This window comes from Petromyzon marinus, chromosome 51 (genome assembly GCF_048934315.1).
Source record: "Petromyzon marinus isolate PM22_M1 ecotype Great Lakes invasive population chromosome 51, UKy_Petmar_22M1.pri1.0, whole genome shotgun sequence".
Taxonomy (NCBI): domain Eukaryota; kingdom Metazoa; phylum Chordata; class Hyperoartia; order Petromyzontiformes; family Petromyzontidae; genus Petromyzon; species Petromyzon marinus.
In genome coordinates, this window is record NC_133717.1 from 3885093 (window position 1) to 3910584 (window position 25492).

At 45.3% G+C, this 25492-nt stretch overlaps 1 protein-coding gene and 2 long non-coding RNA genes across 3 annotated transcripts; 2 read left to right on the forward strand and 1 right to left on the reverse strand.

Annotated features, from left to right (window-relative positions):
• Positions 1-5830: 5830 nt before the first annotated feature.
• On the forward strand, positions 5831-8469 carry LOC142931229 (uncharacterized). Its single transcript, XR_012947236.1, has 3 exons — positions 5831-7093; positions 7510-7563; positions 8021-8469. It is a non-coding gene; the product is annotated as an uncharacterized LOC142931229 (long non-coding RNA).
• An 82-nt stretch (positions 8470-8551) lies between these two features.
• On the forward strand, positions 8552-10841 carry LOC142931212 (transmembrane protease serine 11A-like; the record flags this gene model as incomplete). Its single annotated transcript, XM_076074884.1, has 2 exons — positions 8552-8655; positions 9575-10841. Coding segments are annotated over 2 exons (423 nt in total), but the record flags the coding sequence as incomplete, so codon positions are not given.
• A 12010-nt stretch (positions 10842-22851) lies between these two features.
• Positions 22852-24884, reverse strand: LOC142931207 (uncharacterized). Its single transcript, XR_012947213.1, has 2 exons — positions 24768-24884; positions 22852-23709 (listed from the first exon to the last, which is right to left on the reverse strand). It is a non-coding gene; the product is annotated as an uncharacterized LOC142931207 (long non-coding RNA).
• Between the last annotated feature and the right edge of the window lie 608 nt (positions 24885-25492).

The following is a 25492-nucleotide window of genomic DNA, read 5'->3' on the forward strand; positions in this document are numbered from 1 at the left end:
AGAAAACAATTGGTAACACACTACGCCGTGAAGGACTGAAATCCTGCAGCGCCCGCAAGGTCCCCCTGCTCAAGGGACAACTGGGTGAAAGTGTTGTGGTTAGATGAGACCAAAATGGAGCTCTTTGGCATCAACTTAACTCGTCGTGATTTAAAGCTTTCGTGACTGCAGTAATTCATATTCTTAGTTTTTTCGGTAAAGTCACGTTGAAGGGAAACAACAAAATAATAAAATATATATAAAGCAATAAAAAATTCTCACGACGTTTCGACCATAACTCAAACGGTCGTCTTCAGGTGTGTTGGTTTGCATAAATTAATTTGTAAACGGCGCATTTATTTATTTATAAAAACGTTAGCGCCACGCGCAACGATTTGGCAGTTTATTTAGGACTAGTCCATCTATATTCTGAAAAGGGGAGGGGGGAGACGAAATTTTTTATAATGTATGCTGTCTGAAAGCCACTGTAAGCGTGAACAATCGATTAAAACCTGAAATGGTTTATCAAATCTTTCCAATGATTGCTAAGATAGAATCCATCTTCTCGGTTGAAATTGTCTCTGTGCTTGTATATGTGGACGGCCTCATGAACGAATCTCTCACAGTAGCCAGATGGCTTACAAAGAACCTCTGTCTTGGAAAAGTCAATGGCATGTGAGCCTACTGAATTAGAACAATGATCTGCCACGGCCGAGGTGTTGGTCCTACCGTGTTTAAGGTCTGCTTTGTGTTCACAAATGCGGTCCGAGACATGGCGTTTGGTTTCTCCAATGTAACTACTACCACAGAGGCAACTTAGTTTGTAGACACCAGGGTATTGTGTTGTCCGGAATCACATCTTTTACAGACGGAACCAGATCACGGATTTTATGTAATGTGTTGAAACGGACCTGGATCTTGTGTTTATTCAAGATTTTGGAGATCTTTTTTGTGATCCCCGCAATGTAGGGTAAAGTGATGGTTTTGAAAGGCTCCTCAAGAGGGTTCTTCTTCATGGTTTGAGTGATAGCTTTGCGGATTGTATAGTCGGAGTAACCATTAGCCCTAAGAGCTTGGTGTACGTGCTTGAGTTCACTGCTTATGTGTTCCTGGTCGGATATGCATTGGGCTCTATGATACAGAGTCTTGATGAGAGAATTATTCTGTGATGGATGGTGGTGGGAATCCGGTTTCAGATAAGCATCCGTATGGGTAGCTTTCCTGTAGACAGAGTGGCTCATTGAACCATCAGGTCTCTTTTTAATTAGGACATCCAAAAAAGGTATCTTGCCATCTATTTCGACTTCCATGGTAAATCTGATGGCTGGGTGTATGGAATTGATGTGGTCGAAGAATTGGTCTAGAGCAGGCCGGCCATGTGGCCAGATGACAAAAGTGTCATCCACGTACCTCTTCCATAAGGTTGGGCGCAGAGTGGCAGTCTGGATGGCGTCAGTCTCAAATTTCTCCACGAAAATGTTAGCTATAACTGGAGAAAGGGGGGAGCCCATTGGGGTGCCCTCAGTTTGTTTGTAGAAAGTTCCATTCCAAGTGAAGTATGTATTGGTTAAACAGTGTCTCACCAGGGGGGGTACCTCAGTGTTTAGTCCTTGATGAACCAAGTCTTCAATGGTTGCAATGGTGTCAGGTACAGGAACCTTGGTGAATAAGGAAACTACATCAAAACTGACAAGCAGGTCGTCTGGGGACAGGGAAATACCCTTGATTGTCGATACCAGGTGAGTAGAATTTTGTACCGCAAAGGTGGTCTTTCCAGTGAAAGGACGCAGGATTTCAGACAAAAAACGAGCTAGTTTGTAGGTGGGGGAGCCGATAGTAGAGATTATGGGACGAAGGGGTGTATCTACTTTATGTATTTTTGGTAAGCCGTATAATCTTGGTGGCCTGGCAGCAGAAGGTTTCAACGAAAACTGTTTAAATTGATCAATTAATGCGGTTAAATCAGAAATTATTTTGTTGGTTTGTGTGACGAGGCTGTTGGTGGGATCTCTTTTTATTTTTGTATAACTACCATCGTCGAGTAATTCTTTAATTTTGTTGTTGTATTCTATTTTATCCATGATGACAGTAGCATTGCCTTTGTCAGCTGAGAGGACTACAATATCATTCCTCTTTTTTTAATTTATATAATTCAAAGCGCTCATCTTTGCTGCGGTTGCTAGCTGGCATCTTAGCGTTTTTGAGGGTTGCAGCGATTTCAGATCTTGCTACGTCTGCAGCGATGTGACCCAGGCCCCTGAGAGCAACGTCTACTTGGGCAATTATATCATTAACTGGCATGTGTTTAGGTGTGACTGCAAAGTTTAGACCTTTAGCTAAAACGGATTTCAGACCATCGGAAATAGAACTGTTACTGCGATTAATTACGACTTTGTTAACGTCTAACTTTTTGGTGTGTGGGTCCGGTCTTTTGTTGAAGAGGAGGTTAAATTTGGAAATCAGGTTTTCCTTACATTTGGTCGACATAGTAGCAGCTGAAGAGGCAGTCATATTGTCTACATGTTCCCAATCCGATGTGGACATTGTTGCCGTCAATGATAAGTGTGATTTGTAGAGTGTCTTGTCTAACTGATCTAGTTCGGTGCGTATAAGTCTGATTTTTTCTGAGATAAGAGCTAAGCTAGTTTTTAAAAGAATTCGTTTCGCATTAGAAGAAGTTACAGCAGCAGAGGTCAGTGTAAATGCGATTGGTATTACCCCAGAGTCGCGGCATCTCTTCAGGAAGGTGAAAGACTCGATCAGCTGAGCTTTCTTATCCCGGAGTTTGTTGAAGGATCTTAAAGTTATGTAAAAACCCTCCCCGTAGAGGCGAGTAAATTTTGATTTAAAGCTTTCGTGACAGCAGTAATTCATATTCTTAGTTTTTTCGGTAAAGTCACGTTGAAGGGAAACAACAAAATAATAAAATATATATAAAACAATAAATTTCGTCTCCCCCCTCCTCTTTTCAGAATATAGATGGACTAGTCCTAAATAAACTGCCAAATCGTTGCGCTAACGTTTTTATAAATAAATAAATGCGCCGTTTACAAATACATTTATGCAAACCAACACACCTGAAGACGACCGTTTGAGTTATGGTCGAAACGTCGTGAGAATTTTTTATTGTTTTATATATATTTTATTATTTTGATGTTTCCCTTCAACGTGACTTTACCGAAAAAAATAAGAATATTAACTCGTCGTGTTTGGGGGAGGAGGAATGCTGCCTATGACCCCAAGAACACCATCCCCACCGTCAAACATGGAGGTGGAAACATTATGCTTTGGGGGTGTTTTTCTGCTAAGGGGACAGGACAACTTCACCGCATCAAAGGGACGATAGACGGGGCCATGTACCGTCAAATCTTGGGTGAGAACCTCCTTCCCTCAGCCAGGGCATTGAAAATGGGTCGTGGATGAGTATTCCAGCATAACAATGACCCAAAACACACGGCCAAGGCAACAAAGGAGTGACTCAAGAAGAAGCACATTAAGGTCCTGGAGTGGCCTAGCTAGTCTCCAGACCTTAATCCCATAGAAAATCTGTGGAGGGAGCTAAAGGTTCGAGTTGCCAACCTTCAGCCTCGAAACCTTAATGACTTGGAGAAGATCTGCAAGGAGGAGTGGGACAAAATCCCTCCTGGTGGCCAACTACAAGAAACGTCTGACCTCTGTGATTGCCAACAAGGGTTTTGCCAACAAGTACTATGTCATGTTTTGCAGAGGGGTCAAATACTAATTTCCCTAATTAAAATGCAAATCAATTTATAACATTTTTGACATGCGTTTTTCTGGATTTTGTTGTTGTTATTCTGTCTCTCACTGTTCAAATAAACCTACCATTAAAAATATAGACAGATCATGTCTTTGTCAGTGGGCAAACATACAAAATCAGCAGGGGATCAAATACTTGTTTCCCTCACTGTAGGTTCGTATTAACGCTCGGTAATACAATTATTCTCGCTTTAACATTTACTGAGTATGTATTAGTGTGTTTACGTCAGGTCTCCAAATTCAGATCGCAGCACAGAATACAGTTCTTATAAATAAGATTGTTACGCATGAAATCAGGAAAGAAACACGCAACCACTTCTGCGTTGATCAATTTTATTCTAAACGAAACCTTAACTTTACATGCGAACTCTCAAGCTTGGAATTTTCAACACAGCATCAACACAGTAAACATCAACGATTGCGTTGTATCACTTTGGCAACTGCACATATGATTAATTCCACCGCGTAACGTGAGCTTAATTGGTGATAGAGTCGTTAAAACATGCATGTGCTCTATTCTCAACAAAAACCTTAACACTCTAATATGCAAATTCTTGTACTTTAAATTGTCAGCACAGTACTACAGGCGATGTTCATTCATTGATCCATCTTTTCAACCCTCAATAATCACGTTGTAATTGGGTAACAGAACAATTGATTATTTCCTCTGAGTACCACGAGCATACGGAAAATACGAATAAAAAGTCCTTAAAAGTTCATCCGACGATATTCATGCGAAAAGGCAGTCAAAACAATTATTATTCTCTAAGGCACAAATATACGTAAATAGATTCATTGGCAAGATTATATAATTAAAGAAATGGCTTAGAGTAAGGGCGTGCGATGGTGTGCGTGTTCTCCCACGAGATCCTTAACTTGGGCCGAACTTTAATTAATTTGTGGACAAGATTGTCTGATAAGGAAACCGGTTTACACACTCATTTCCCCGTGAGCGTAGAGTTTCGTGGCGAAGGTTTCAAAGGCTTAATTTATATTGATGAATCTATTGGTAATTTATGCGATTGGAAGTACAAATTACAAAAAAAAATAATGTACTTAAAACGACGTATTCTCATCACTCGGTGAGCCGCGATGCCTTCGTTGCCACTGATGGTTCACGTACTTGACGATTAGGCTTCTTAATGGTTCGTGTGTGTGTTGAGTGATATGAATTGGGTTGAGTGGACCAGTGTTCGGCATCAATTCTTTGCGTCAAGAAGACGCCAGGTGGTGTCGTGGCAGTGTGGGGCAGAGTGCATATCATACGAACAGCGGGGTTTTCTTCTTTCACGCGGTCGGCCAGAGTTCGGCCCCGCAGCAGGTGGACGAGTTGACACGGTGCGCTGTAGGCGCGATGATCCGTCGGCAGACGGCGCCCGCAGCGCGTCTGTTGCTGTTGGCGAAGGTGCTCGCCGTTGGCGTCGCTTGGTGGCGCTCTCTCTGGCGATGACCGCCCTCTGGTGGCTGATGCTGGGATTCTCGTCAGCTTAGCTATCACTGCAGTGACCTTTGAGTGTCAAGGTTCAGAGCGGAATGCTTTTCGAGCGATACTTCTTCTGATGGTGCTGCATTCGCACGGCGTAGCATGTCGCTAAACAGCGAGTCTCGCCATTCTGGGCGAGTTGTAGAGTCTTCTTCTGCGTCGTTGGTTGGCTGGTCTTCAGGTTGGTCGCCGTCTTCTTCCGCTGGCCGATGCTGAGCTGATCCGCTGGTCGCTGACTCTTTTGCTCATGGGCGGCTGGTCGGGCTCTTTCCGCCGCTGGATGATGAGCTGCACCGCACGTGCTCTCTCCGTGGAGATGCGCACGATCACGCTCGCCGCTGGTTCGCTGGCACTTCGAGCGATACTTCGTCTTTCAGCTCTGAACTCACGCTCGTTGATACATCGCTACTCGGCGAGCCTCGCCATCCTCAGTTGATCGCGGGGCCCCTTGGAGCCGGCCGCTCGCCGCCCTCTTCTGGCGCTCGCCGAGCTGTGCCTTGTTGAACTGTCGAGAGCTATTGTCGCTCACTCTCAAAACTTGAAAATTGTATTTGCACACCTCTTACACAACTCTGATAGCTTAGTACGATACAGCTTATCGCATTCCTCGATTCTGCAGGCGACTCAAAACATCAGGATGAATGTGGAATAACTTTCAGCGATACTCTATCGGTCCATGCTGAACTCAGCACCTAACATCACCTCGCCCCTCTTCTCTGTGGACACAGCACCCATTGCTAATGTCTCGAGGCCATGCCTCGGAGCTGGCTTGATGTCCTCTTCCGATCTGCCGTCTCGCTGTCCCTTGCCGAGCTTAAATGTGAAATTCTCTCTCCTCTTTCCGCGTCTCTTGCGAGAGAAAAAAAAAACAGATGTCCACTCTGCGTTGTGGGGGGGGGGTGTAGTCCGTGTGTGTATCATTAAGTCCAGCCCAGTGTGTACAGATGGCCCCCGCGATAATAAATTTCCCTCGCTCTGGTGTTAAATACCTGCTCTCCCGCGCTGCGGGAAGACAAAGGCGGCCAGGAGGCTCCTTCCTAATGGAACACAGTCTATCTTGGCTGTGTAAGCCCGTCCCATTCCGCCTCATTCCTTCTCGATAACTCTTGATGTAACATTGCATCGTTATTATCTGTTTCTGTCCCCAAGATTTGTGATTAAACATTGTATTAACTTTTGCTCCCCGCCTGTATCCGAGGGTCCGGGCTATTATGTATGAGCTATTTATTTTATTTTATTCCTGATGTCCTGAGGTTAGAGAATTCGTTTTGACTTAAAAATAACTCTGACTGCCAGAACTATTCTTCAGGCTTCGGTCATTTAGTATCGAATTAATAAATGGGTAATGATTCACTGATGTAGATTGTGGCCTGGTTTTTAATTGGGGTGAGTGTGAGGATTGATAATGTTAGCTTATCCTTGTAGTTGAGTTCAAAACTTTAACCGTTGTTTTAATAGCAAAGAAGAGGACAATTGTTTAAACTCGCTTGTATTTACAAAAGGTGGTCCTTTTTTGAGCTGCCGTTTTGTATGTGTAAGATGTGCGTGTTTGAGCTGCCGCTCTCGCTCTGGCCCCTCCCCCCCTCCAACCGTATTTCCTATTTAAGCTTCTGTTCATCCCCCCCCCTCTCTCTGCCTCCCTGTCCGTCTTTCCTCCCTCCTTATCTCTTGGTGGACTTGTATATGTATTTCTACTGACCGTGTACCTCTTATTTTTCATTCTATCTATGCTGGTATGTGCAATCCAAAGGTTGAACACGAAATTTAACACTCTTCTGAAATTTGTGGTCCGCCAGGAAGTGTCTAACTGTGTTGTTGGCCTGACTGGATGTGCTTCACATAATGTTTTTTCAGGTTTGTTGAATTCTCGTCTCTCATCTTTTTGTTGTATTTACCTCCGTGATTTGTTCTTGACACCTGATGAAGATCGCTTGCGTTGTGACCGAAACGTCGTGATTGTTTTTTGTTTTAATATAATTTTATTGTATTTCTACATACGTGACTTTACCGAAAAAACCAATGAGTAATTTTATGCAGTCACGAAAGCTTTAATACTTTATTATTGACACATATATTTACGCGATCTAACCCAAAAAACCTCTTATGGATATTGGTCTCAAAATCCTACGTGTTAAATTCGGTTATAATTGTTTCTGTACTGTACGCGATATTGTTGCTGCTTGCTAAGACATCTAACTCGGTTATAACTGTGTTAGGTTTTGTACTGTACACGATATTCACGCAAAATGTTTTCTCATTTCCTGTTTCAGAATATGGCTTCAGTTTGGAGTTCGACAAAGTTGACCCAATACCAGCCAGCAGAGGTATTTATTAATTCTTAATTTACCGGTTTATGAACTGACCATCCTTTGGTTCATGCGCTTCTTGTACAAATTCCGTGAGTAATGCAAAAATGGGTAAATTATTATTTTATGACAGTAATTTTAAGTTCAAAACGTGATTTCATGAATTACTATTGTTTTGCCAAATATAGTGCCTAGCGTAAATCCTTGTGTATTAGATACATCTTCATCTAGCAATTAATAGACCATGGTTGATAAATATTACAATGATAGATGAATCTATGAAGATGGAAAACAATTATGATGACGTTCTCTGGTCTGACACTGGTGAAACTAGGCCCTAAAGAAGGCTGTCTCTGGTACAGCTATTTTAGTACAAGCAATGGACAGGAAGTACAAGATCAATGGACTTGCATAATGCGCACGCATAATGTACGTTGATTTATTAATCCTTCCCCCCCCCACCTTGGACAAGAAGAGTGCACAAGTGTTGTCATCACATCTACGCCTCTATATAAGGAACGAAACAGGAGGACTTCTCCACAAATCTGGCTGTCACCTGATGAAGCTAGTTGTGATTACTAGCAAAACATATTCTTTGGGTCTTTCGGTAAAGTCACGTAGATTGTTCAAAGAAAATAACCATCTACGTGACTTTACCGAAAGATCCAAAGAATATGAATTCCTGCAGTCACGAAAGCTTTAAGTCAAGATTTACTAGCAAAACACCGTACACAGATTGTAAATGTTGTGGCTTGGCTCCCCAACACACGGGTGTGCTGTACTATTGATTGATTCGGCATGTTCTGTTTACGTGACAACTCTTACTAATTGGCTGTCGGGTGATGGCGGGTTTGACTAGACATTTCTATATTTACGAGATCTAACCCCAAAAAACTGTATTATAGTATTAATTGTGCTTTATCGTTTTTCAGAATGTGGCTGGATCCCCGTAGCAGAACGCAGAGTGAACAGCCGGATCGTGGGAGGCTACGAAGCAAGGCTCTGAGAATGGCCCTGGCAAGAGAGCCTGCACAACTTCAACAGACTGACCTGTGGGGGCTCCCTCTTCAGTGACCGCTGGGTTGTGAGTGCTGCTCATTGCTTCCAGAGGTGGTGAGCGTTTCTGTTGCTTCACGTGTCTTGTGAACACTTTACTCCGAGCTATAAATGCTCTGATACGTGCATTGTCCTGGTACTTGTTCGCCTTTTGACGTTCTCTGGTCTAACACTGGTGAGACACGAGGCCCTAAAGAACGCTGTCTCTCGTGTAGGCCAATACATTTAAAAGACAATGCATATATTATCTGAGCATGTTTGTTTGCATGTTCACCACAAGTACGTGTGGTTAATACAATCTTGATTCATTGCTAAAGATATCTATTTGGTGTTTGAACATCTTAACACCTGTTGTATTGCCAGAAAGGGTGAAACCTATTTTTCTTTGTCATACTTTAAAAGTATGCATTTGGTAAATGTTACACACAGCAGACAAGTTGAATAATCACAACTTGTAGCACTTTAACAGACCGCTTTTGGGATGAAGGCCTTTGCACACCATGTTGGTCATGGGGTATTGTTTGACCATACCTCACCACACTGGTCACGAATAACGTTATCTGTGGTTGGGAATCACACTTGGGGAATTAAAACGTGGGTCAACAGGTCCGTAAGTGCTGTGTGCTAACGAATGAACCACCGCTCCTCCCACTCACACAATGAATCACAACACCATTAGAAGATATTTTTGCAGAATTTTATTGCAGAAAGAGGCATGAATATAAGTGGTGGAGGCATTAAGCATCTCATTTTTTTCACATTCAGGTGTGATTTTACATCGTGCACTTGCAATTGTGATGCGTGTCGGCGCCACGGTCCAAATTTTCTTACTTTGTAAAATGACTCACACCAATTACTCAGTTGAGGACCCTCCTGAAAAGGTGCTGAGACTCAATGAGGCTTACCTTGGTAAAAAAACATAATGCCCTGTGGTATTTGATGCTGACTGTGGTGTCTGTATTTACCTCCCTAGTAACAACCCAAACACCTGGACGGTATACCTGGGCCTGCACTCTCAGAACGATCTCAGCGCTTCAACTGTCGTGGCCAGAAGCGTCAACAGAATCCTCATCCACGAGCGCTACAACGGAAGCAGCCATGACTATGACATTGCTCTTATGGAGCTGTCAGAACTTGTTTCCTTCACTGATTACATAGAGCCAGTTTGCCTCCCACCTCGCTTTCAGAAGTTTCTCTACCCAGGGAAATCATGCTTCATTTCTGGTTGGGGAAAACTTTTTGAAGGTGGTAAGTCCATAGGTGAAATATTCCAAACCTGGGAAAACACGTGATTTCAGAAGATACTTTGACCACTAAATAGAGCATAGTTTGAGATATTATTTAGTATCCATATCTCAGTGTCTATGGTGTAAGAACAAAGCAAACACAGTATTGTCATGTTTTGAGCCTCCACACGACCCGATTAACATTCTAATAAAATCGATCTTTTCATAGAAAGCAGTTCCCTTCTGTTTAAACTCAGGATTACAACCCTTGAGTTGTTTACGTTGGGTTAAATGTAGCACCTCTAATATACAACATATACAAATATTCAAAAAAATCCATTGATATACCCACGATTCAAGTCATGTATCGTGATTTTAATGTATGAATCGGTGCAATGTTATTTTCCGATGACACAAGTTAAACATAATCGATAGTTGAACATTTATTTTATTTCGGGGGAATGTTTGTATAATGAAAAACAAATATAATATACACATCTCTTCTACTGAACAATTCCTTTGATTTAATGGAGGCCCAAATCTTTGTTAGGACACATTTTTTTGTAAAAATCCATTGGAATAATGATGGCAGTTGGGTAGCAGAGCTCTCTGGTGCTCGAGGAATATCTTAAATAGGCATTAAGCTGATATACAGGTGATATGTTGTTAACATTTAAATGTACCACGATCTAAGTCTTGATGAAATAAAGTACTTCACTTTAAGATGTTTTCTTGTTCGTGTTTTTGTTTTTTTGTTTGTTGTGGTTGCACCCGATTCAAGAGCCAAATGGCTCACAGGGCTCTACCAAAATAAATAAATAACTGAGACTGAAACACGGTTTCCAACACGAATTCTTGTACTTAACAGGCTACCCACCCGACCAGCTTCAGGAGGCTTCAGTAGAGATCTTCAAGACGTGCGTCACCCCAGGGCCGCAGGCCTATAGCCATCTCTAATCACCAACAGGATGCTCGAAGGAGGGGTGGACACCTGCCAGGTGAGCTGCATAACAACCAACAAGATGCAACTCTCTTTCCTAAAAACCATTTGGAGCACATGACGACTATGGGTCCAATTATATTCCACCAGGGGGAACTTGGAAAGCAAACTTCTCCAGTCAATTCACAAACAAATTTTTGTGCCAATTTACTGGAAGGAGCGTGGGTGGGCCAACATCAACTGGACCTTCAACAACAATGTCCTCATTCAGGATCCCAGTCCCATTGAACATTTAAAGCTGGCCTCAGTTGTACTGCTCTTTGCACTAAACGTTTAAACCTAATTATCGGGCCTTTTGACATCACCTCTTTGGTATCATGACATGTCATTGCTTATACTGGATCACTGTAATCATCGCTCCATCAGGCCTCCTTGTTCGTCAGTCAACTTCTAAGATTGGTGTCGTGTGTGTCTGTTGCAGGGAGACTCTGGGGGTCCCTTGGTTTGCCAGGACTCAAACGGCCGCTGGTACCTCTCAGTCCACCGTCACCACAGAAGCCGCTGGTTCCGAAGAGGAGGAGCTCAATCTGCTTCTACATCGCGTCTTGTAGGGATTTATTTCTTTATAAAGATGTACATCTTCATGAAGGACATCAACAGCGCTACGATGAAGACCAACTCACAAGGTTTGTGTGTGTGTGGTCAACCTGCCGTAGCGCTCACCAATAAATCAGAATCAGTTTTTTTAGCCTGGAAAAATCCGATGAGCTATGAAGCTCTTTAATTTCGATTTAAAGCTTTCGTGACTGCAAGGATTCATCTTCTTTGGTTCTTTCGGTGAAGTCACATAGAATGAGAATAAAATAATAAATTGATAAAATAAAATAACACAATAATATTCTCACGACGTTTCGGCCACAACACAAGCGGCCTTCATCAGGTGAAGGGACGAGACTGTCTCGAGCGCTGTCCTCCAGACAGTCTCGTCCCTTCACCTGATGAAGGCCGCTTGTGTTGTGGCCGAAACGTCGTGAGGATATTATTGTGTTATTTTATTTTATCAATTTATTATTTTATGAAGCTCTTGTTTAACATGTCCAGTAAAATATGTACACGATAAACTTTATTACACACCACACACACGGCTAACTCATCACTCGTGTAAAATAAACACGGGCCGTCCATAAATGACGTCTAGCACCTAGTGGGGGGGGGGGGGTCAGACATTTGTGACGATGTGTGACGGGGGGGTGGGGTGGGTTTGAGAAATGTGACGTCACATCAAAATGCGCCACTTTAAATAAATATAGAATTAAATTTTGATTTAAAGCTTTCGTGACTGCAGTAATTCATATTCTTAGTTTTTTCGGTAAAGTCACAAAATATATATATATATATTTTATATATATATATATTTTGTTATTTTGTTGTTTCTCTTCAACGTGACTTTACCGAAAAAACTAAGAATATAAATATAGAATTGTTATAACACGAATTTTTACTTATTAATTTTCATTCTTAACTATTTGATTATTTAAATTTACTAAGGTCACCTTTTATTTATTCCATGAAGGAGCATTTTGCTTTTCCATGGGAGAATGGAGAAGCTTACATTTTGAATTTGTTTTAATGATTGTTATGAAACATTTTGATTCTAATGATTCTACCGGGGTTTTTCATTCTGTGGAATGAATATATGATTGTTATAATTGTACTCTACATTTTGCTTTGTTATGCCACAAAGTTTAAAGTATTTTTTTAATAGTTATAATTACTTTTTATATTTTATGATTATAAGATAATTTCAATATATTCTGAACATCTGCAGTTTTAGTTAGACGTTGAATAATTTCAAGTGAATTTTATGCTAAATTTAAGCTTTCCAAAGCCTCAGTTTTGTATACGTGTTTTCTCCTATAACATCTGAGTACAGCGCCACATTAAATACGCCCTACAATGACAATAGTTTAAAGCGATTAAAGCATGTTTTATTTTCAAAATTGAAATATAATTTGGGGGGGGGGCAGAGTTTTGTTACATCATATTTGAGGGGAGGTCTGACTTTTTGTGACGAGGGGGGGGTCTAAAATCGTCCAAAATCGCGTGACGTCATTTATGGACGGCCCCATAGCACAAGCGAGAGAACGGGGGGGGGGTAGCTGTGTGGGGGGCACAGTGATGGGTAGAGGAAGACTTGGTGGTACCTCTCAGTGATTGGTAGAGGGAGACGCGGTGGTGGCTCCTCTCAGTGATGGGGAGAGGAAGACGTGGTGGTACCTCTCACTGATGGGTAGAGGAAGAGGCGGTGGTGGAACCTCTAAGTGATGGATAGAGAGGGAGACGCGATGGTACCTCTAAGTGATAGGTAGAGTGAGACGCAGTGGTGGTACATCTCTGGGTGCTGCTGCGCAGGGGGTCGGCGCCGCAAGCGAGGAGGTCGTGACCCGGAGGAGGAGAGCGCTGCCAAGCGACGGAGGTCGATGGAGATGGACCACAAGCACAGTCTGTGCATGCGGACGGTGGTTTTTGGAGGTGAGTGGAGTAGAGAGGTGAAACATGAAAGTTCAGAGAGTGTGTGGAGGAGATAGATGAGATGGGAGAGTTTGGAGAGTGTGTGGAGTAGAGACAGGAGAGTTAGGAGAGTGGAATGGAATAGAAATTTGGTGAGGTAGGAGAGTGTGGAGTAGAGTGAGATGAGACAGGAAAGTTCGGAGAGTATGTGGAGTAGAGATATGAGGTGAGGCGGTCTGTACCCGTACCTGAGGTCGCATCTGCACCACCCCCTTGATATATTATCTTTCTCAAACCTTCCAAACGGTTCCTCCTTTCCTGCCAAATCTCTCCCCTCCAGTCCTCAGCCAATTCCCTGCCTCCTCCTGCCCAGCTGCAATCCTGCCACCTTCCATCTTCACGAACCCTTCTCTCACTCTCCCCCCCCCCCACACACAGTTAATTGCATCTCTGCGCCACCATGAATTCCTTCGTGTAAATTCTAAACTGAAGCCCACTGAGCAATAAAGCTCTTTTTCGACCTGGCCACAAATGATAGCTCAAAGAATTGGCTTATCGGCATGTGGTAATGTATAGCAGCCAAATAATCGAAACGCAAATTAATTCTACATGTGGAGGCAAAAATCGGAGGACCCGGAGAACAATTCACGTGGCCACGGGGAGAACGTGCAAACTTCAAATATGCAGGCATCAGGGTTGGGATCAAACCCACGATATCCTCTATCACAGGCGAGGTAGTTAACATCGAGCCACCGGGGTGCCCCTGGTCCACGCATTCTTACCTCCAAACTGAGACTATTGTGCCCCGCACCCCCACACCCCCCTCTTGTGTGTGCAGACCCTGACAAGCGGACAGCGACCAAGCCTGCGGCCCCACGACACAGGTCCCGGAGCCCCCTGAGAGTGCGATGCTCCGTGGATGAGGAGTCGATTGGGTCCCGCATGTGCACTGTCAGCATTGGTGGTGGGGAGCAAGGAAGAGGTGGACCACGCCGACAACGTTCCCCACGTTCCCCACTCTGCCGCTCCCATCCGGTGGATGAGAACCACGATGGGCCGAGTTCCAAGCGGCCATCGTGAGTAGAGCTGCGAGTGCACACGAGCGTGTGTGTGTACATGCCGAGCAGGGTGCAGGGTGGTGGAGCAGTGGGACCCATTGCTCTACAACAACACCAGGTTGACCCGAGTTTATTACCAGCCATGGCTAACATTAGTGACCAGCAATAATTGAACCGGTCCCGAGTCTCTCCTAGGTCGACTCAGCTTAAAAAAGATATCACCTGGTAATGTATGTAAGCATTAGCAGCCAAAGATAGCCAGATGTAGTGCTTGTCATTGTGCGATGTTTATATTTTAATATCTCGCTGACAATACTTTGCCCCAACAGCCTTCTTCGTAGGGCCATTGCCAAAAACGTCGCCTATTATACATTTCTTATTTTAAGGCCAGTGTTATTGACTGACGAGTTTCTTCTCTATCCCACACGTTGGTGGGATGTAGTCTACCAGCGACTTGTAAGAAAGAAGTTAAAGCCCTGGGTGTAGCCTTGACACAGCCTAACTTAAAGCGTAGGTTGGCATAGCCAGGACAATGAATACGCGTTTGTTTTTGGTGTTCGGCCACGTGGTGCCTATGCTTGACGTTAACCCTCTACCACCCAACGAGGTCGTCAAATTTACAAGATATTGTTTACACTCGCCGATGTATGGATTACATTCTGTTCAATGAATCTCCTTGCCGGTGGCTTAGGACTCTTCACTACCAACATTAACATGAATCAAACTTGACACGGTCTCCGTTTAAGTGAACCGCATGCTTCGCTCGCATGGCTGCCTTCGGCTCCTCGTTCACCGCCGTGCCCTCTCGTTGTGTTCCAATCAGAGTGTGGAGCAGGCTGGGTCCAAGTGGTGCGCCGTCGCACACCACCTCCGGTCCCGAGGGCCATCGGTGGCAGCGGCTGAGCGTTGTCCCACCTGTGACGACACGGACCGAGTCGGCGGAGTACCGTGCTCCGGCGCGCAACGTCAGCCAGGAACCATCCACTTGGTACCAGATCACGGTAAATGCAGTGGCCGCACACACGTGGACACAGTCGGTGGTTATCTCCGTGGTGTTATTGGTAAACATACTACGTGCTATCTGCTTTACAGTGGACCTTAATTATCCAGTGATGTCATATGCTGGCGTGATGGTCGGAATAAAAAAAATGAATTCAAATTACACAATTGGGATGACACATAGCAATGTTGCCCTCTCCCCCACTGCAAAAAAACATGGAAGGACCCTCCACAAAAAGAGTATTGAGACTCAGTGAAGCTCTCCTGAATAAAAGCGCATTGTAATAATACAGGGGCAGATCCAAAGGGGGGTAACAAGGACAATCCTTCGGAAAGCCTTTCGCAAACTGTTGGAGCAGGTGCTATTCGTGGGTAACTTTTAAGGCCAGCATAGCACCTCAGGGTATAGTGTGGTTGTTACCTCAGTGCTCGTGTTTACACACGACACCAGGTACTCATTTAAAGCTGAGTCGACCTAAGTGAGGCCAACAACCACTTTTTTTGGCCATGAGCGGCCAGGGTTTGTAGGGCAGTGTGCAAACCACTGAGCCAGCACTCCCCGCAGACACACGTACACGTGCAGGCTTACAAATTGCTTGGGGTCTTGCTGGCTTGGTTGGAAATTTGGGATTGTGGGTCTGGGATATGACCTCATGGACTAATTCCTTTGTTGGGATAACGTTTTTCTTGTTTGTGCCTTTTGTTTTGGTGCCAATTCTTAACTTGTTTGTTCATTCTTGATTTTGCTTGCTCGTAGGGTTTTCATTTGCTTTGGCAGTGGCTGTATGTGGGATTTGGTCCTAAAAATTATTAATGTATGTTGTGGGATGCTTTTAGCATGAATGATGCTATATAAAAGGAAAGATATCTTATTGTTCACTCCTGGCCACTGCTTCTTGTGTCCCCAGATTCCTTTTGGGAGGAAGTACGGCAAGGAGGGGCTTCTGCAGTTCCTGCAGCAGGGCTGCTGCACGCCCTTCACTCCGTTGCAGGTATGAGCGCGAGAGATTAAGCGATGTGTTCAAGCTGGACTGCCTACAATCCATCCTGGGTTTAACTATCCTGTGTTTAAACTATTGGTCAAATGTCCAACTGTGATTTCCTATTCTTCACCGTATGTCCAGATTAATGAAAAGGCTTTGATCTTGTATTTGAATAATAAAGTGATGGTGTCGATTTGTCAGATGTGGAGTGGAAGGGTATTCCAAACGGTAGGGGCTGTGCATGAGAAATCTCGTCCATCAATGGGACCATGCCCACCACTGATGACAACACTGTGCCTCTCTGCAATATTGTGTCTGTGTGTGTGTCCTTCTCAGTTCCACTTTGAGGGAGACATGGCAACATTCTATGTGGTGAACTACATGGCTGCCTTGAACCTCAAGGCGCTGTCACGGAAAATTGTCTTTCCCGACAACTATAGGGTGAGTGCTTCGGGGAGGCAGGAGGTGATAGGCCGACCGCTATGAGATGTAAATGTTACATCTGCTGTTTATAGCTGGAGATCACAGCATATCAATAGATTGTTTCATGCATCTGTCCAGAGCTTTGAGCGTACCTGACTTGAATGCGTACGTGTTTTTCCCCCGGACAGTGCAGCTTCTGCCTCCAACCTCAATGCTCATTCAGGGAATTTGCCGAACAATCCTAATACAGGATTCTCGTGAACAACAGTCTTGAGGCTGAGCAAGACTCTCCTGGATAATGAGGGCATCATTATTATCCTCATGTAGCCTTTCATAGTGGCCCCAAGAGGTACTTGTTTTTTTCATTGAAATCCCCTGGGATGGCTGGAAAAGACAGCCCAAGTGGACTGGAGGGCTAGGCCAATAGGTGTGCAATTATGCATAGGTTAAATGCATTTCAGCACACATAATGCATGCGTTTAGTCACACGCGTAAGAATCATTTGATTTCGGGTTGAATAGCTCATATACCATGTGTGACCACCCGCAGCTATGAGAGATTACAGCACTCGAAATCATAAAAATATCGTCATAAATCATCAAACTCATTGAGTTGTCGGTGGAAGCCGGGATTCATTTAAAAAAATCAATTTACTTTTTCATGTAATTTTCATCATTTCGTTTTTATTGCTTCCCATTATTCCCGTCTCATTTTTACCATTTTCTTTGATCCATTTTCCAAATTGCTGCCATCTTGCTGCCATCATTCCCCCGAGGAACAAAAATGAAACAGCATAGAAATGAATGTAAATCCAATACTTTACATGTGATTGGTGACCGGGGTCACTGTGGAAAATTAAGCATATCCTGGTCTCTTGAGTTCTCTTTCACCTGGTTGCACAACATGCATTAGAATTATGACACACGCAGACATGACCACAATAACGAGGTAAGGTGAACCACATGGGAGGGGGCCGGCGTGCCGGCAGACAGCTGATCGGTGCCGCCGCTTTGCCCGTATTGCAGGCCATCGTCTTGATGCGCCCAGTCCTGGGCCCACCATCTCCGCTCGCTGCGAAGTACGACCGGCGGCTGATCGAGGTGAGGAGGCCATGCGTACAGCCGGCACGCGGCTGCTATGCTCTCACCGCAGTTCCGTGTGGATGTGTTGGTATTTGTAATTGTGTGTGTTTTGGTACATCAGTTTGTATGTTAGCATATCAGATTGTTTGTGGTGGTACATCAGAATGTGTTGGTACACCAGATGGTACATGTTAGGACATCAGAAGTTATCATCACATCTATCATTACTCTCAACACCATCATCCTCACCATTGGCATCAACTTCATTACCACCACTCACATCATCATAATCACCTTCATTACCATAATTGTTTGTTACCAACAGGAAGAAGCTGATTTGCCAGAGCCGCCCACATCCATGTCCATGATGGTGCCCAAAGTCATGGCACCCTCTTCTCAGCCTCCGACTGCACAGCCTCCCAAAGCTCAGCCTCTCATCGCTGTGCCACCCACCGCTGTGCCACCCACAACTCTGCCATCCAAGGATCGGCTTACCACTGCTCAGCTTCTCAAAGTTGTGCCACCCACACCTCTGCCACCCACGCCTATGCCTCCCACAGCTGAGCGACCCACAGCTCTGCCACCCACGGCTCGACCTCGGAAGGTTCAGCCTAGCGAAGATCGGCCTCCCATGGCTCTGCCACGCACACCTCTGCCACCCACAGCTCAGCCTCCCACCACTCTGCCACCCACTGCTCAGCCTCCCACCACTCTGCCACCCAAGGCTCAGCCTCCCACCACTCTGCCACCTACAGCTCAGCCTCCCACAACTCGACCACCCACACCTCTGCCACCAAAGGCTCAGCCTCCCACCGTTCTGCCACCCACACCTCTGCCACCAAAGGCTCAGCCTCCCACCACTCTGCCAACCACACCTCTGCCACCCAAGGCTCAGCCTCCCACAGCTATGCCACCCACCCCTCTGCCGCCCACCTCAGCCGACATTCAAGGCCTCATCACGAACTTTCTCAAGGAGTAAGGAGCCTTCCAATTCCCCGCACTCACTCACACAGACACTAGGGTATCCCAGCCTATGCTTTTATGTAATATTTCATCATCATCACCAGGAATTATCAATGCACTGCTGGGTAAATGCTTCCCCAATCCATCACTATACAACTGCCCTGCAATGGAATAACCTACCTACAATCGATAGACAAGCTCATTTATTCGCTCCAACTCGTGGATGCCCTTGCCCTTAGGCACGTTCCCTCCCTTGGATGTCACCCAGTACTTAGTCTAGACTAATGGCCATTATTCCTTCTGCCAGTGTGTTCTGCTCAAACCCACTTACTTTTCTTATCAGTTAGAATGGTTTCTTTACGCTGCATATTTTGTTTAATCCACGTGTCTCTCATTATTACCGTTTTCCAGTTGGATTGCCTTCCTTCTACAGATTAGTCCCATTATCTTAATTCTATCATGAATTTATCATCTATATATATAAAAGGGAAATTTGTAAATGTGTCTGTTCGAAATGTTTAGCATACTTCCCAACATGCAACAAACTTGAAATTTGGAATGTGGGTAACTTCCAGACTGTACATAATGCAGAAAGTAAAAACAAATAGACTCTTGTACATATTTTTTTTGGGGGGGGGGGGTGCGCAATAATGGATATATTTTCCACGGCAAGTGAGCGGTGACATCACATCTGTGATGTCACCCGCATGCGGAAGCATTACGCAGTGTGCCTGCTGACGTCACACATCCCCACCCCAACCCTCCGCTTATTAATCCAAGACAAGAATCCAAGTCTCGGGTGAAGCCGGGTAGTAAAGCTAGTTGTATATAAAAGTGCAGCCCTGAAATTCCTTGTGCATTCTACTCCACTGGAGGGAGCTGTAGAGAACCCTCTATCGTGTATTTGGCCTAGTCTTCCACAATAGCCGGACATAAGGGTAGGGAGTACCGACACTTGACCCCAACATTTCCAATTGAACTGTGGTAGACAGCTGGCTGGACATAGGTGGGGGGATTCAATCAGTTTGCACCTTTGCTTCAACGTTCGCTTCCAGGACATTACACTGGCAACCTCTAATTTGGAAGCCCAGAGTAATAACCGTTACACCACTGCATCATCCCATTATTTATGCAACAATTCATTGCGACTCTTTTATGATCTCAAGCACGACCGTATACTTGCATCGTGAACAAAATAATTGAGTTGATATGAATCGATGGATCGCTACGCACTCGGTGATTAAAGTGTGTTGCATGTGCATTGGCAGGTACTACGGTCTTTATGATACCGCAGACCGCGAGGGTCTGCTCAAGAAGTATCATAAGGATGCCCTCATCACCATCTACACCCCCTCAGAGTGAGCTGACAAACCCACACACACTCACAAACTGGCCAGCAAGGCTGTCACATGAAAGGATGCATTGGTATTTGCCACAGACCGCTCTCGGGAGACCGTGTTACATTGTTTATCATAGGTACAGGCGGTTATAAGCATCAATGACAACTTCTATAGCGTCATCAAAAGAGCAGGCCATTTAAAGTGCGCTGAAACGTGTGGAGGTTTTTTTTCACATAGCCGCAAGCAGCCAATCAGAAGCTTGCTTTAAATCCTTCGAAATGAAATATGGCTTCCAAAACTGGAATTAAATCATCAGTTTCCGCAACGATACCAGAAGAAAGAAATGCTTTGCGAAAGCACGGAAATTAAAGCACACTTGTGGATGTGAGTGTAGCCACTCCGTTTCCTAACACTCCGGATCTCGTTTCTACCTCCAGGAGCAGCCTGGGAGAGGAGGGTACAGACAAGCCGACCCCGGAAGATTCACGTGAGTGTTCGTCACGGGCGATGTTTGCAGATCCGCGCGTCACTGTGTCACTGCTGATGTCATTCTGTCACCGTGCGCCATGCAGTTTTTTTCTCCTTGCTCTGCACCTCCGATAGCAGTTGACTGCGTACAGTGCAAAAGAAGTTTAACATGCGCATATCTGTCGCCACTCGCATCACCACAGTTTTGTTGCCCTCCTGCCCCCTCATCCCACAGCACAGCTCAAGTGCGAGCGGCTGACGGCGGAGGACTTCATCAAAGAGCTGACGCACAAGCATCACGATATGTCCTCCTTCACCACCACCGTCAGCCGTGGCACGGTGAGACGTGGACTTGCACCAAAACGCCCTCATTGGCATAGCCGCTGGCTCTGCTTAAACACAAATTGCTGAGCTTATGTGGCCTGAGTTACACACTTTTCCTGTGCACAAGCCCTCAATTTATGCTTAGAATTTTTACTATAAAAATTTTGACTTATTCTTTGATACCCTTATGTCTATGTAAATATATCCACCTTTCACATGCTCCAATATTAAACGTGAATTATTACGTGAAACGTAACTCTGAAAAGAAATTAAAGCCATCTTCTTCGCCTTACATTATCCCTAGCCTTGACACTCGATCCCATTGATCCCTAGCAACATATATATCTCTCTCGCAAACCTTGACACTAACAAAAGCCAAGACTCACACTTACTCTAGCCACAGCAATAACCCTGGCCGAGACTTCAACCCTGCAGTCTCCACCTCTTGGGTTCCTTAAAAATGATGGGCGGTCGTGTTTACTTGTGACTCTCACTTTACAGGATACCCAGGTCAACTTCACCATCCATGGCTTCTTCAAAGAGAGTGAGTATTTGCATAGTCACATTCACCATCAGCTTCGTCATCAGCAGTAGCATCATTAACAGCATCACTGACATTGCATTTAATTACACCAGATGCATTCTGCACTGCATGCCATAAGCACCACCTCACCATTCTAATTGATCCTGCCATGCGGTTTATGCTAATGGGGTGGCTCTCTCTTGACGCCCGTGCACCTTTGTCGTGTGTGTCGATCCTCAGCCAAGAATTGCCAAGAGTCTGTGAAGATGTTTTGGCGGGTGGTGCAATTGGTGCCAACCATGGACGGCAGGTGAGTCACTTGCACCATGACCCAACACATCATAACAACCGCCGTTCGCCACTAAGTGGCAGTGATGTCACCACGGCGCTTGTGCCAGCCTATGTGCATATTGAGGCCACGCGAAGTGTCGAATGCCCACTGGCAGGAGGTCACGGGGCAGACCCACGTGCTACGGGTCGACTGAGATGGCTGGCCAATGCACCACCTGTGCCCCCTACTATGCCAACTTGCTGTGCTTTGGCCACCCAGTGGTCCGCTTGTTGTTTTGAGCGTCACTCCTCTGCCCCATTGTTGTTGGAGGGCGACTGCTTCCAACTACCCAGTAGCATTCTTAACGAGCCTCCTCCACAGAGGCCGATTTTAACACGGCTGGTACCAGTCATCGGCAAGTCCACTCAGATCCACATCCTCTTGTACCACATCACTCCATCTCTTCTCTAGCCCATTCCGCGCCCGTTTAGCCCCCTCTATCCAGCCGAACAAAAGCTGTTTAGGCATGCGGTGGCTGGGCATACGGGCTACATGACACATCATATACACATAGCCACAAACACACACCATGTTTTCGCACACAGACAATACGCGCTTTCCTGCTTCGCTTTCCTCTGCTCCCTCTCCCATTCTTTTGCTTCTTCCTTAACGACGTTGCATACTCTTGATTTTCCAGAAGGCAGTACAGCAAGTGTGAACTCATCTCCATCTTGTCTTCTGTATGGGATAGTGTTGACCCCTTGCCCATGTGTGTTTCCTTCAGGTGCTCCATTAGCTTGCTGTTTAACTAAGTAATGTGTTATTATTTTTATTGACCTGCTTGTGTTGACACCCGGCAGGCCATCTGTCGCGAGTGAGCGGATGTTCATCCGCGAAGCTCTTGCAAGTGAGATGCCCCCTGCATTCGCCTCAACAACATCAGCGACGTCCAGCAGCTGCCCACTTACTGCGCTCACCTCGTCCCAGCAGGAGACAGTCAATTCATTCGCTGAAACATCCCACATGACACCGGAGTGGTCGCAAAGGTGGGCGAGAGCACGTGGGAACTGTCTTACAGCCACACACACGTGCACACACGCATGATGTCATGCTTCATTGCAAGAGTAATGAGACACAGCCCAGCAGGAGCCATTTATTCTGCCAAACCCTTAGAGGGGCACCAGGGTCTTTGGACTCGGACTGTTATGTCCTTCATGCCCCTTCATTCCCCCCTACCCCTTTTGTCCACAGACAGAGGAAAGCGTCAGTCATTTTGTAAAGATTATTAAGGAGACAATGTATGCTTGAGGTGGCTTACTCCGGTCCCGAGTTTAAACGATAATTTTTGGTATGTTTCGACAATTTTTGTACAAACACATGGCCATAAAGTCGACTCGAGTGAGGGGCGACTTGACGGTGCGTCTCTGCTGCATTGACCCCGTGACGGCGCTATTCCAAGCATGCGGCTCCCATTGAGAAGCGAGCCAAACGGCACTGTGTAATGGGGCTGCACGGTCGATTCTCACCGGGAGCTGGCATGAACCTGTTTCAGGTGGCCATAGCAATCTGGTCCAAAGCCCAGGCACTAGACTTGCAAGCTGGACTGTGGAATAAAGGCATTGACGTTATGTTTGCCTCCTGTCCGCGCTCGCCTCCACAGATGCCTGCAGCGGAACAATTGGGATTTCTCCAAAGCGGCCGATGACTTCATCCACCTCTACGTGAGTACCGTGCCGCCCACAATCCTGACCGACACACGTAATCGCAACTGCACCGGCGTGTTCACGTTTTGGCGACCGTCGCTAATGATGCCGCTTGTCTCCCTCTCCACTCTGCTCTCGCCTCTCCTCATTCCCTCATCGCATTCGCTGCTCCGGTTTTGGCTGCGGCTCCTGCACGGTCGCCAATCGTCGTTCCCGTCGTCAGGAAGCAGGGAAGATTCCGGGGGAGGCGTTTCTGTGACCAGGCGTCATTCAGAGCGCCCCACCAAATGGACCCTGACCACAACATTTATTTTTGTATCAAAACCGTGATTTTCTATATTGTAAATACATACTAATTATATTATACATTTTGGCTGTAATTGTGACATTTTTTAAAAAATGCGTTCTTGTTTGGTGACTGAATTGAATTGTGCACCTCTCCAGATCGCGGTGTACTCAGTACAGACCGACCCCGCTTAGCGCTCACTTAAAGAATCACCGTTTCCAACACCCTTATTACTTAAGTATGAGGGCTTCATTGGGGTATTGGTAAACGTGATAATACAGATTGTAACCATTTATAAGAATCTATGAAACATCAGTATAATGTACTGTACCTCATTTTAAGGCTGAGTCTACCTCGTGAAGGCCCAACACCCGTTAAAATATGCACCACTGTTATTGGTATTAAGTGGGCATTGAATTCCGTTTGCCAGGTTCACAGGACAGTGCGCTAACCACTGTGCCACCGGTCCCCATGAAGTTATTCCCAAACAACAGCAGCCACTGCTCACCACTAAGTGGTGGTAGTCACCACAGCGCCTGCACCATGAAAGCCGTACTTTGAGGCCACGTATAGTGTCGAAGGCTCCCTGGCAGGTAACGGAACAGATCCAGGTGCCATGGCTTGACTAACTGAGATGACTGACAAATGCACCACCTGTGCCCCTTACTCTCCCAACTTGCTGCACTGTGCTCGCGGTTGTAAGCATCGCTCATCTGCCCTACGTTGTTGGTGGAGGCTGACTGCCTACAACTCCCCAGAAGCATCCTTCACGAACCTCCTCCACAGAAGCTGGTCTTGACACTGCTGATACCGGTCATCAGCAAGTCCAATCTACTCCACATCCTTCTGCTCCACCTCAGTCCATCTCTTATCTGGCCTGTGACACACCCATTTAGTCGTCCCCTCTATCTGACTAACAAGAAACTGCTTGGGCATGCCGTGGCTGGGCATGCAGGCTACATGACCCCACTCAGGTCATCATCCACTCACATTCACAAAGACAAAGATCCCACGTATAGCCTTAACAGACTTTTGGGGAAAGTGTTGTTAGCGAGCACACACTCACCCAATCGCATTCAGTTGGCTGACCAGACGATTACGTAAGGTGGGTGACATTGTGCCAGAGGGCGACATCATATCTGTGAACAATGAACATGTGTAACTACATACCCATTACCCACGTTTATCACGTGAGGAGGTGTGTTCCCTGGTAAATCTGCCCCTGGTAATGGATTAGTTTTAATATTTTTAGATGGAAGGATTAGACCAACAATCTCACAAGTCCTGACATTTACTTTTTCACGTAAATGAGATTATTTAGGAATACATTTGTGATTATTAAAGGGTTTATTGGTTACTCAGGAGCTATTATTAGGTTACTATTCAGATGCCAAATTAAAACTTCATCAGGGAGAACATCGACATTTAATTCTCATCATGTCCCATGGTGTAAACAACTGCAGCCTCCAACTCTGATTATGGTCTCTCTATGTGCTATGAAGAAGGGTCATTGCCTGAAACGTTGCCTCATATTTTTCTAGGCCACAGTGTCATGGACGACTGTGGAGTTTTTCATAATTGAGTGACTTTGTGGTCAAGTCAGGTTACTGGGTGATTGTGTGATTGAGTCGGTCAGTAATTTAATGCATGTGAGGCGGATGGGTTTTTGGATAAGTGAGCGATTGATGGAACGGTGTGAGTGAGAGAAATAATAAATAACTGAGTGAGTATGGTGAGTGCGGAAGTGTTTGAATGAGTGGGTAGTGAGTGCTGTGCATGAGTTTGTTAAGA